The sequence below is a fragment of the Poecilia latipinna genome, unplaced genomic scaffold, assembly GCF_001443285.1.
Source record: "Poecilia latipinna isolate Pla-1442-1.1 unplaced genomic scaffold, P_latipinna-1.0 Scaffold520, whole genome shotgun sequence".
Classification (NCBI taxonomy): Eukaryota; Metazoa; Chordata; class Actinopteri; order Cyprinodontiformes; family Poeciliidae; genus Poecilia; species Poecilia latipinna.
In genome coordinates this window covers 196,881-210,618 of record NW_015113136.1, presented here as the reverse complement: position 1 = coordinate 210,618, position 13,738 = coordinate 196,881, and the positions used below count along the sequence as shown (strand labels likewise).

At 40.6% G+C, this 13,738-nt stretch overlaps 1 protein-coding gene across 1 annotated transcript in view; it reads right to left on the bottom strand.

Moving 5' to 3' along the window:
- scfd2 (sec1 family domain containing 2) overlaps window positions 1–13,729 on the bottom strand; it is a 121,331-nt gene extending 107,602 nt beyond the window's left edge. The window contains exons 1-2 of the mRNA XM_015040630.1: window positions 12,781–13,729; window positions 11,769–11,937 (exon numbers count right to left, since the gene is read on the bottom strand). Coding sequence (XP_014896116.1) covers window positions 11,769–11,937; window positions 12,781–13,594 — 983 coding nt within the window. The 5' untranslated portion in view covers window positions 13,595–13,729. The remainder of the gene's footprint in view (window positions 1–11,768; window positions 11,938–12,780) is intronic.
- Window positions 13,730–13,738: the final 9 nt, after the last annotated feature.

Here is a 13,738-nt window from a genome sequence, read left to right as displayed (position 1 = left end):
TTTTTTTTTTTTTCCCCCCCCCCCCCCCCCGCCCCCCCAATTCCCCTTTCCTCTCGCCTTTTCTCCTTTCTAACTGCTGCCATGTGTTTAATATCAGATGTAATGTGTTCCAGACCTTGGGCAGGGGCTGGATGATGAGGAATGGGGCTCACGCTGGGACGCCCGCCATCTTCACACCAGAACTAGACACTGAGACTTGCAAACACAACGAGAGCCTGGGAACAATCCGGTTTAGAGTAAAACGTGGAGGAGACAAAAAAAGGGGACTTTACAAATCAGTGCGATAAATCCAGATTTGAATCAAACTTGACTTACTCAACATTAAATATGAGTTCGTAAACCAAAGCTGTCGGTCAAAAAGTACGATGAGGGATACAGGTTTGCCAAAACCCGTCTTAAGCTTTGAGTAAAGTCCCCCCCGACCCCCTGATTACACAAATCAGGAGGTTCCACATGTTTGTCATTGCTGGAATACCAGCAGCGTAATCTGACCGGGACGCATCGGAGCGGCCCGCGAGTGTGTTTGTGTTTGCGTGCGCATGCATCTGTGTGTTATGTTTGCACACAATCCCCTGCGTTCTGTGTTTGCTCTTGAAAGTTAGTGGGGCTCTGACAAGTGTGGGGAAAGAAAAAAAAAACAACACGGTTCTCATTTGCCACTCCAACACCCCCCCGCCCCCCTCCCAATCCCAACTCCTGTACGGCCATCAGTGTGGGTCGCCCATGCACCTCCTCCCACCTCCTCTGAGCCGACCGGCTGGATAAATGTGGGCCGCCCAGGTTGACATTGGCATGGTGTGAGACTGACTCCTTAACCAGCCCAGAAATCTTGTTGAGTAACAACTTTACTACGTACTATGAAGCGGGAATGAGTGAACTGGGAAGGGTGTGTGTGTGTGTGTGTGTGTGTGTGTGTGTGTGTGTGTGTGTGTGTGGGAATCTGCAAGCTCTAAATGCAGTTTCTCTCCTTAGTGGAACATAACCGAATCGTTTCTGTAGGGGGCAATCTTGCTCTTAACTTGTGCGCAGCATGGTGAACATCTCCCCTTTACCCCCCCATCCACATCTCCCCTGCTCTGGTTTTGCAGAGCCAGGCTGAGGCGGGTGTGTTAGGAGACTTCACCATAATGAGCGCCGTAGCGTTAAAAGGTTGTTACGAATCCGATGCCAGACCTTAACAGACAACACGGTCCCCTGAACGTGCCTCATATTGTATTTACAGTAGGTGATTGTTGAAATGAGGAAATGGGGCTGGGGGGTAGTGAGTACTGTTCCTGGCAGCGAATGATGCAGAAGGAAAGAATGCTTCAAGTGGTTCTTTTTTTTGTTATTTTTTTTTCTTTTAAGCTACTTCTGACTCAGGGTTATCCTTCATTTTTTAGCTCTTTTCATTACTTGCAAGAAACTGCACAGGAAATAAAGCAGCCACTGTGTCCTGGTGTAGATTTCTCCTAAAGTGCAACTTCTACCCTTCCTCTGCCCCGTTTCTATATCAGGATAGAATATCCCCAATGCAGTTTATCAGGGGGGAAGTAATAATGTACAGAACAGTTTCAGCACCATAAATAAAAACGGACCATATTCAGTTGCACTGAGAAAGTGGAAGCTATAGCAGAATAAAATCTATTGCAAATAACCTTAATAAAAACATTGATTATGTACAGATTATGCTACAGTTACTTGCTAAAGTCTTAGAAAACATGCATGTTTTATTGATAGTATAATCAGACACTGAAACAGTTGCTGAGGTTCTTTAAGGATGAACTTAGGAAGGTGTTTTATCTTGTTTATACTTTCCTACTCACTGTGAATAGGGAGATGATTAAAATAATGCAATTATTTCTCTAACTGTAGATATGGGGAAATTTAAAGCTATATTCTTGAAATCACTTCCTCAAACATGAATGGCATATTTGTTTGTTTATTCCCACAGTGCGACTCAGATCAATTGTTCTCCATGTCACTTTTAAATTATAACCCAGAGAAGGAGGAAGTCATCAATTATCATACTAATTAAAAGTTGCAGTAAATTTATAAGCTTGAAAGAGCAAAGCAATAAAATGAAACAAAAAAAAGTTCTCCATTTATTTCCAAAATATTATTATTACATATGAGAAAGTGTTTGCCCCCTTTAGACTTTTCTTCTGTTCTAAATCTGATGGCCAGACATCCTCTCTCAAGACTTTTTGGTGGAAGAAAAAAAATTACTCCAGCGTTTTAGGGCCATTGTAGATAGAAAAAAGAATATAGGAGTACATTTCTGCCAAAAAGCTGAGAAATTTTTAGATTAATCTCACAAATGTTCCAAAAAAAAGTGGATATTTCTGGGTTTGAAAAATCAAAAATTTGCCAGAAAAAAATTAAGATTAATCTCAGAAATATTCTTAGAAAAACTTTGAAATTTCTGAATTTGAAAAGGCAAAGAATTAAAACTTTTGAAACTAAAACCCAAAAGTTTTATCTAGAAAATTTCTGAGATAGATCTAAAAAAAATATGGGTTTTTGGCAGGAATGTAATCCCTTTTTTTGAGCTCCACCAATTACAGCAAGTTCCTCACATCTTGAAGCAGGAAAACAGTCAAATCGGTCCACAGAATATCTTACCAAAAGTCATCAAGATGTTTTGCGGCAAACGTGAAAATCGAATTTGGTCGAGCTGTTTTTGTTTTTTTTCTTTGTACTGGAACACAATAATATATACACTTTTACTAGCTTATTGAAACTAGTTTATTGATCAAGACGGCATGCAATCCACTTCAATGAGACTGAAGTAAAACAATACTGCAATGAAGGTTTCAATGTATTTTTTTTTTTTTTACAAATTTAAAATTGAGAATATTTATATTGTTTAGGTATCATTCTGTAAGTTCTGATTTGCATTTGTTTAGCTGCTCCGTAAGATGTCTTTCACAAACTATTCTCCAAGAACTGGTCTTCACAATGGAACATAACGCTGCTTTCGCTGATACCAGAAGAAGCCTAATATTGCACAACTTTACAAGATCAGCTTTGCTTTCTGGTCTGTTACTTCACAGACATTAATGGTAAAACCAAATAAATAAATAAAAAGTGGTTGGTTTCTTGCAAACATGTAAACATTCTCCTACAGGAAAACACAAATCAGAGCAGAGAAAGGGAGGACATTGAAGCAGAAGGCCTGACCTTGACTTTCAACAAATGAACGCAGCACAACAGAGTGTGAAGTATGAAGCGAAGAAGAAGAAACGCATCAAAAAAGGAAATGTCACTGGCCAGTTATCATTCCTCGAGTCGTAGGTCACATTTTCAGCAGATTAGCGCATTCTTAAGTGGTTATAGAAAAAAATGGACTTTACGTGACAGCATGCTGTTTACAGGTCTGAATACAAGCTCTTTGTGGAAACTGAGGACGTTTTGCCAGGCTGGATACATTTTCTAAAGTGATGTCATTTAAGCCTGCTCTGACTCATGCACAGTATGCTGCAGTAAAGTTAGAATGACCTGACATGGCTGTTCAAGCTTATGATTAACGTGAATTTGACATGAAAACCAGCTAAAAGTATGGTTTTGACCAAAACAGCCAGGTAATATGAAAGAATGCAAGAAATATATAATGTAAAGTGTGCAGAAATGCATAAAAATTCAGAAAACAAATTCCTTTAAGAGACATACACCAAAGACAGTAACTAATCTAAAATAATAATTAGTTAATTACGTTGACCTTGATCTGTGGAATCGAAACGAAAACATCCATACAGCTGACTTGGTAGGCCTGTCACAATAACAAATTTAGCTATTGCAATAAACGATCATATTGTTGTTTAGAGACAATTTTCAAGTAATATAATGGCATAATAATGCAAGAACACATTCTGAAAGAGCAATAAACTTTAAATTCTAATGAATACTGGAACAGGAAGACATTTTGAACATTCAAAATCAATAAAACGACAAATAAAATGCATTATGAAGTCTCTGTAAACAATATTGTCCTTAAAAAAAGAGCTAGGTGAGACCAAAGCACCAGACTAAAGACTTATCATCCAGTTTTTGGTAGAAAGAGAGAGAAAAAATAAAAACGATAAATCATGCAAATGTAAATGATTGAGTTTGTTTTAATTTATCATACAATTAACTGATTTATTGCTTTTTGTGACAGACTTATGTATTTGTACCCCTTTAATTTTTTTTTAGGTTTTCACACTTTGCAAACAAAAATGTTCATGAGATTGTATGATAACCCAACACAAAGTAGAAAATTATCGTAAAGCGGAAGGCTAGACGTGTGGCGCTAAATACAGAGCAACCCCAGAGGAAAAAAATCATTTTGAGGCTGCAGGTGACCTGAAAAAAGGTTGAGGTTCACTTTCCAGCAGGACAGCAACTCTTTACACAGTGGCAAAGCTTCAGCGAACTTTTTTTTTTAGATAAAAGTAATCCCATGTGTTAGACTTTGTGCCAAGACTTTGAAAACATAATTTCATCCAATCTGAAGGAACTTAAGCCCTTTTGAAAGAATCAGAAGAAGCATTGAATCGGGATAGCTGAATGCATACACATGCCACACTTTTCAGATTTTAGTTGAAAATCTGTTTGCAAACTACGCATCATTTTTCCGCCTTACAGTCGAGGGCCTGCGAATGCGTCGAAGTTTGCTGCTGCGATGTGACAAAAGCACGAGGGCCATGAACACTTCTGCGAGGAGCTAAAGTTAGAAATCATTTTTTTGCAGCAACGGCAGATGGGTAAAACATGTGGCAACATGAAAGGATGAGGAAGGAGGTGCAGTAATGTTGGACCCCTCTTCCTCTCATGTGTCTTGGCTACTTTACCGTTTCATCTGAAATCCATCAGCAGGCACCCGCTCTCAAGGAAAGGGGCTGGAGAAAGCAAAGTAACATCTTCAGGGGCGCTTTATCAACATACTGAATAAATCTGCGCAAACCTTTCCAAAGGAGAACATGTGCTCGGTAGTGCAAATCAAATCGCAGCTGCAGAGGACGGCACATAAGACAGAATAGGTTACGTTATCTCCGTCTCGATGGGAACACGGAGTACAAGATGTTCAGGTGAAAGTAATCTGCTTGATTTATGTACTGAGGGTTTCAGTTAAAGACACCTTCCAGGTTGGAGGAGGGAGAGCGGGATTGGGCGGGCAGCCAGCCAAGAAGAAGGCTGAGGAAACTTTGCAAACAAATAAAACATAAACACAGGAACAACGGGGGATGCCCTGGCTTAGCTGGTGACCGCACACGCTAACAGGAGACGCAGCTAACGACCAAGAAGGCTGAGGTGAACACGAGGTGATGATGAGGCAGCAACAGCTGAACGAAGCTGTTAATATCTTTAACAAATACGTGGCCTGCAGTTGCAGCACCTGTTGATTTTCACATGAAAGATCAGGGATGATCCAACATGCGCCAGGCATCTGCAGCTGCTGTTGACCTGGGCAACAGAGGAGGTAAACGTGTTGGAGAAAAGTCGAGGAATGGACATCATACAAGAAGGAGTTGGCCCAGAATTGGTCAGTTACTAGCCTGGTCAATGTTTTTCTGAGCTATTTCGCTCGTTTCTCATCTCTTTTCATTGCTTCATCTGGAATTTCTCCCATTGACTTGGACTTCTGCGGTAGAGTTTCAACAGGGCCAATCAGCGAACAGGAGTTGTGAACGATGCTTTCTTCACCGTTTAAGAATTGCAGTCGGGCTGAGGTTTTAGCAGCCAGACTAAGTGAACAAAGAACAGAGGAAGTGTACAAAGCTGGATATTATCAAGCTCATTATAATTTACTACGTGATTAATGGATTATTGTGACAGGCTTACAAAGAGACTGTTTTTTTACCAGGCTAGTAAATTATGAGGTCAATGAAACAAGAAGCTTCATTCAAGTCGTTGCTGAGTAGGACGTTCGAGCAAGCTGCGTAATGGGCTGGCCTTCATCCTAGACGTCGTCTTTGGTCAAAATTAGCATCCTTTGTAGCACTGGCGTTCAAAAGTGCTTGTCCTCTCTTCAAACAAACCTGCTACTTTATGGAGTGCTTCTTATCCACTCTGTATAACACACATTGTAAGCATAATAACAGAGCTGGGTTGCCAATGAATAACTTCAGTGACTTAATTCAGTTGTTTAAGCCACTGTTTCATGTCTAAGTAGAAGAAAAACAACTACAGCACTGTTGGGAACCACAGCCGAACCAACCCAGTCGCCTTTCTCATCCTCTGTAGCGTCAAAAAAACAAAACAAAACAAAAAGAAAGCGGTCAGCTATCCACGAGTGTCTTTCATTTGTTCCATCCTTGCCACACTCGACTATCTCTGTTGTTTTTGTTCCTTTTCCCACATGAACTTTCTCTAAATAAAATAAATTTTTTTAAAAAATCAGGAACTTTTTGTTTCCCAGCTAAGACAGAAAAAGGTGTTTTTCCTCCTTCTTGGTGGTACGGAGGCAGGATATGCAGGCTCGATTTATGGAGAAGATTTTTTTTTTTTTTTTAATGGCAGGGTGGGGTCAATGTCTGTGTCTGGCTCCCTTCTCAGCAGTTCCTGAGGGAGACCCAGAGCACCTCGGCCACCCATGCTCTGCTCTGCCCACACTGCACACGCTCCAAGATGGACAAATGACGGGTCTGCGGGGTTCAGCTGGAGACTGGGGGAAACTCTGTGCCCTCTGCCAATGAAACTCAAAGGTCCTAGTCTGGATGAAAAAAGTGGCTGTGAAGCCAAGCACAGCAAATTACACAGACTGGGCTGGCAGGCACCTGACCACAAAGATAGACACACACACCCACCCACACACACACACACACACATAGATTAAAAGAAAAAAAAAGAAAACTTCCAGTGCCACTTTCTTTGCACAGTTTGAAAAAAAAAACAACATACACCTTCTGATTGTATTTACTAATTAAAAGACTATCTTATGGTGGAAGAGAACAAAATTCATCCATAAGCAAAGTGTGTGCATGTGCAAAACCTCTCCCACACACACACATGCACACACACAAAAAGCACACTTTCTCTCTGGCATGATCACTGCAACCACAGAGTGCAAGTCAGGTTGTAGGATTTGGCATATCCTCACCAGGTTATGAAAGAGAATACAACAGTAATTGCAAAAGTAACTGTGGGGTCTCGCCTGCAGAGCTAGAGTCAACAACCACCCACAGAATGTTTAAGACACGGCGATCTAGAAAAAATATCCTGGAATTACCGAGGGAAACATCATACAAAGAGGGTCAAACTAAGCCCGCACCTAATATTTAAAGGTTTAAGATGGTCTACACTCAAAAACCTACTAAAAATAGACTTGCAAATCGTTGGGTGTGTAAACATCCAGCAGGAGGAAATTCATTTTCTGGGGCCAAAAAGGGGCTCCTGTTGTTCATAGAGATCAAATCTACCAAGAGAAAAAAAAACAACAAAAAAAAAACATTCCCCCTTAAGGAGTTGGGGAAGGGGATCATATAAAATATTGCGAATGAACACCTTCAAACTCGTACAAAAGCAGAGCGTCGGCTTTGCCATGCTGGAGCGATCAACGTAAACGGTGCCTGTGGCGAGCGGCGCACTGAGAGGGCACTTAAATCTAGCGGGAACTGGCCGGTGTTCTTTCTGACTCGGCCTCCGCAGCACTTCAGCGTCTGAAGCATCTGTGATAAGGCTCGACTGGCCCATCTGCTCTGAGATAGCACTGGCAATAACGCTCCTGCTGATCGGCTCCAATCTGCACTCCACACAAACACTTCTGATTTGTTTCTGTGCTATGCAGCCAGAATATTAACAACGACCACACTGGGTGTGTTTGTAGGTAGTGGCTGCCTGGACGCCATCGGACACTTAAGAAAGTTTTAAATGTTAAATTATCACAAAAAGGCTGAAAACGGTCATTATTCTCTTCCTGAGGTTTAAAGTAGTTTCAGTGAGATTCCTCAGACAGGTTTTGTGAAGCAAGAAGAAGGGCATCCGTATGTTGCTCTGCGCCGCCCACTTTAAACAAAACACAAATCCGCATATTTGAGATGTTGTTTTATTAACATATATTTTTATCACTGAAAACGGAATGTAACGGGTTAAAAATTTAAATAAATTCTGACAATTTATGGAGACCTCAAGCTAAACGCATTTGTGAAAAATTAACTTTTGCATAATCTTTTTTTTCCTCCTCTGCCTTTTCCCAGTGCTAAATCCAAACATCCAATCAGAGGCAGGAGGACGGTCTTAATGCTGTCAATCACAAACTCGTGTGGTGCTGCTCATTCCCCCTTGCTCTCTGCTAAGCTGCAACTAGCATAACTCGTTATGAATGCTCAGTCTAGTTAGCACGATGTTAAATGAACTGAACTTATAAACTACTTTTCCAATCATTTTGACCACTCAAAGCACTTTACACTAGAGTCACATTTACACTCACCAATGCACATTTGTGCACCAATACGCAGATCAGTCTGGTGGCAGCTGAAATCAAACCAACAACCTTCTCCTCACAAGACGACTACTCTACTCACAGAGCCACAGTCGACATAACAGAGAAGACAGTTGCTGCAAGTTAAATCGGCTAAAAGCTTTCCTTAGAGGCTACAACCTACAAATAGGAACAAAATTCACTGTTTTTTTGTTATGTATAAGCCTTTGAAACATCACCATGGTTACAGTCAATCCATTGCAGCTCCAGCCACCACACTTTTCCTCCAAGTCAAAGTCTTTTCCTCTAGCAACCACATAAAGGCCCGAAGCCCGACTGGAACACATGATGTAGGGCTAAACGCTGCCATCAACAACAGCCCCACCGCAGGCACTTAACACATGCACCTGCCCAGGCAAGAGCACGACGACTGGCACCCCATGCTGGTCATGTGCTGCTTCATTCAGTCACAGAGGTGCAGCTTGGGCTGCTGAATTCTATTTTCCGCCCCGGGCAAGCACACATGTGGCCAGTAAATTATAACGTGTGGTTTGGTTCGATGATTAAATCGGATTATTCTTCTGTTGGGAATTGGTTAAGGCAATATCTGCCATGAACTCCTAAACATAACTCATCCTGGGTGGCACTTTGACCACACTGACAAGATGCAGACGACTAAAAGAGACGGAAAAGGAAAAGCTGCGTCATTAACGGGCCTGAACTGTATGTTTAAAAAGTGTTGAGAAGATAAGAGGAGTAAACAGTCATACACAGAGCATCAGAGCTATGCATAGATAAACTTTCCTGCTTTTGGCTGAATTTCAAAACCAGATTTATTTCATATATGATAAATGAGATGCTAACCATACAGGAAAAAACCTGTATCAGGGTTTCTGCAGGTTGCACCAGCTCAAATTTAACACTTTTTAAAAACCGTTATGAATGAAATTTAAGACCTGTACTATGAGAAAAAAGTACAAAAGAAAATTACATACTTTATATTGTAGTAGTGCCAAGCTTTTTTTTTTTTTGCACAGAATGCATTGCGATAGATTTACACTTACCCATGAGAAGCAAAAAGCTAGCTCGCTAACTAGCAAGGGTATGTTAGCAGCTAAGCGGTCTGTGTGCGATGCGACTCCAACATTTGCCTGACAGAAAAGTCCAGCGAGAAAAATAAACTACATTGTATATATGAGAGTAACTAGCCCTGTCGCAACACAATTTAAGACCTGTGATTAACATAGTTTAAAGGTGAATTTAAGACACTTTAGATGCATAAATTTAAGATTTTTTTAAAAGACTTTTTAAGGACGCGCCTGTGCAACCTGTATATTTTGGTTCATTTGATATCAGAAAATTTGGGGGAGGGAGGAAGTACATTTACTGACCACTTCATAAGAATTATTCAAACCCCTTGGACTATTTTATATTTTGTTCCATTCTGAGTGTGCGTTTCAGGGATTTCCATGGGAGAAAAATATAAAAAATGTTTCTTTGAAAAATAACAACAACAAAAAAAATCTGAGTTGGAAAGAAATTAAATTAAATAGAGATAAAAACGATCCTTAAAGAAATAGTTGCAAGGGGGAAGACGTGCTTCTTTGCAAGTAGGGAAAACTTGCTTTTTTTTTATTTGCCACAAGTACTGTACGGGTCAAATGAGACCAAAACTAAATTTTTAGCCCACATGCAAAACATGATGACTGGGAGAAAACCTACTCTGCACACCATCTCTGCATGATGATGCAGTGGCGGCTACATCATCATGCTATATATACAGATAGAAACACAAGGGATTGGTTTAGTCCAGACCTTTATTTGTGGCGTGATTTTAAAAGTGATTTTTCAGAGATGCTCTCAGTGCTAGTTTGCAAAAACGAAAGGGCTTAATATTCAGGATGTACATGTGCAAAGTTGGAAAAATGTAACTGCACCAAAAATACTGACTTATGGGTGGGCAGAATATACACACATGCATCCTTCTGTGTTTGTCTCTACCACATAAAATGCCAATAAGATGCGTTTAAGTTTATGGTTGTAACATAAAACATGGAAAGCTTTCAGTGGGTATCAACACTTTTGTGGGAGAATGTTTGTGTTTCATTTCTCCTTCTGTTTATTCTATGCAACAGCGATTTCACAATGAATCTGATAAAAACATAATAAATTTGCATATTTTACAAATTGAAAAGAAGGTGAAATATTTACTGGCAGCGAACCTTGAGATTCTTCTCAGTCTTTTAATTTTCAAACACACAAAAAAAATGGACCGATCAGAAATGAAACAAGACGAAACATGATTATGGCTTGGCAGCTTTTTATTATTTATTTATTCTAAATATAAAACTATAGTTTAATGTGGTACTCCTTCCCTGGAAATCTAACAAGTCACCTGCTAATTGTCGCCCTCTTCGTTAGACGATGTGGTGATTAACTCTGTAATCAAATCCCTAAAGTTAATGACAGAAATCATGCGAAAGGACTGGAGCTTCACAGCAATCACACAAGGATTGTTAGAAACCCAAGTAAACTGGAAGGTGAAATCAGCTCTAGCTTTAATTAAAATCACAGAAAGTGGTGAAGATGACGATCACATTTACAACTATCAAGGCTTCTTAAAGAATTTAATTTGTACAAAGTTAGTTAAAACTGGCTGCTCATCTGCATAAAAATTAACTCCATGAAGATTTCCAGTCTGCTTTTAGAGTTAATACAGACACTTTATTTTGATAATAATATTAAGGTAAAATGATATTAAGGCACACAACTGTTATTTTGGAGGTTTGATTTATGTGTCTCTAACTAGAGGGCCATATCAAAAGACTTGGTGGACTGGATTTGGCCCCCTGGCCTTGAGTTTGACATATATCCCATTCTCCCATTGGGTGACATAATCACAAAACACCCAGGTTTATGTGTCTGAGTTTCTGAAAAGCAACTTGCCCTACAGAATTGTCTCAGAGGTATAAAATCTGGAGTGAAAAATAATTGTTTCCCCTTAAATTCGGAGAAAACTAAAGTCATGTTGTTGTTTCTGAAAAGCTCCCTGATTCAGTGACCAGCCATAAAGTGCAGTGGAAAGAACCTCAGGGTCATTCATGACCATGACATTCATTTTTATTACACACATTAAACTAGACTCTCAAGCTAACAGCTTTACAGTGTTTTTGTTTTATGGGATTTAAAACCACCTCTGTAATATCTATCTATCTATATATATATATATATATATATATTTTCATCAACTTCCCTCTGTAAATGAATATTTTATTGCAATTTCTGTTAGCAATAAACAGAAATTCCTCATTCCGCTTTCTTATTTTAAGTTCTGTTTGAAAAGCGCGTTAGGGAAAAAAAAAAAAAAGGACGGCTGAACTCAACTTACTGGTTCTGAGCAAGACAGCCAGGGGCCACGGTGTTCTGGGAGTGAGGAGTTCTCTGTACACTTGTGAGTTCCAACATGTCCACTTGCACATCAGTCACGTGACCAGGCAAAGGGTCAAGCACGGTAAGAATCTTTTCAGCCAGGTTGTCACCGTGATGGCCGACAGCCCCTTTGTGAATAAAGAAAGCACAGAGTGAGCGCACACAGAAAGCTTTTAAATGATGCATTGGTCTGTGCGCCGTCAGTCGCAGCATTATGAACACTGACAGGTGAAGTGAATCATGCATATCAGGTAGCAACTGAACTAGGGCTGGGCAGTCATTGTATCGTTTGTCATTTATCATGATAAATTTCTTATGATTTTGATTATCATTGGCATGATAGATTAACATGAATGATGTTTAAAATAACTGTTCACATTGTAGGATTTTGTTTTTACCATTTTCTCTGTTCATTCAATGGAAGCATCAATAAATATTAGTACATTTGAAAATATGATAAATGTAGTTACTGTTTGCAGTTTAGTGATACAAATCACAGTTCATGTGTGACTGTTGTCCTAAAGAGGAGTAATACCAAGAGGAATGTTTTTTGAGAGCGGCATTTGTGTTTGTGGGGCTATAATAGCTGTGACACACATTTACAGTCATACATGTATCTTAAAAAGAAGTAATGAATAGTTTGTATCATTACTTTCATTGTTATCACGATAAAATATCGCGATAAAAACTTAAGTCCATATTGCAACACACCCAAAACTGAACATCTGCTCTTTTAGAAACGAGACAATGGCCAAGTGAGGAACCAGGAACAGGATCATGGCTTAATTTTGGCAACTTGGGGACCAACCCCATTATACTGGTGGTTGTAATGATGTCGAAGATCAATACATAGCTATTTTTTAAACTGGACAGACATGAATCATAACTTTACTGAAGTCTAAGTGTATATTTAAATAAGGAAGAAGGTGATGATTATGAGATTACAGAACTGCTTCCAAACAAAACCTCACCTGTAAGATCCATTGTTCGGTCTATAAAGATGATCGATGCTTTATTAGGAGCAGTCTTTCTTCGGTTTTTCGCCTGATTGTGATTGGCCAGTTCCCCTGCGATGATGCGGCTCATTGGCCCCACAGCAAAACTCTCTTCCCTCATCCCTGCAGCCTCAAACATCGAGTTTAACGCCGAAACCAAGCTTTTAATTTCAATCTGCAGCTCCACCGGAAGCGAATGCCCATCCAGGTCATTCAAAGTGCCAAATCTCTTCTTCTCCGGTCGCTTTGCATTGATGCTCTCCAGGTCTGCTGGGAGCAGGGGAAACAGGTGAGCAAACGGCGACGCCACGATCAGCTGCTGCGACACGTGGGCGAAGACCACAGGAGAGTGCAGGACCTCTGCCGTGTAGTTCATGTTCCCCATCCACTCGCAGAGCTTCTCCTCGAACTGCTCAAACACGGGGAAGCCCTCCATTTCTGTGGACACGTTGTTGGCGAACAGGTGCACGGAGTGGGGGACAGCGGTGAAGACGACGCAGTACTGAAAGTGACTGAGTGATATGATGTCTTTTATGATGTCCACCGTCCTCCCCTTTAACAAAGTGCTCACCACGAACACAGCTTTGGGCTCGTTCTCACCGCACGCTTCGAAACTCGAAAACTGCTTCACGTTCCTGGCTCCCGCTTGCAGCAAGGCTGCAGCCCCTCCGCTCCAGTGGAGAGCCTCTGCACACCTGTCATCCATAAAAACCACGGCTTTCTTCACTTTCGCGAACACCTTCTCCCACATTAGGAGCGGCAGCTGTGTGAAAACCTCTGCGGTTGACATTTTTGCTCATAAACAGCGTCGGTCAGTTGTAAATAAAAGGAAGAATCATCGGAGATGTCACAAAACAAGTTACTCCAACAAACCAAAACACACGTCTCTTCGAGGTGACGTGGCAGTTGGGCGTCGCAGAGTTTAAACGTCACC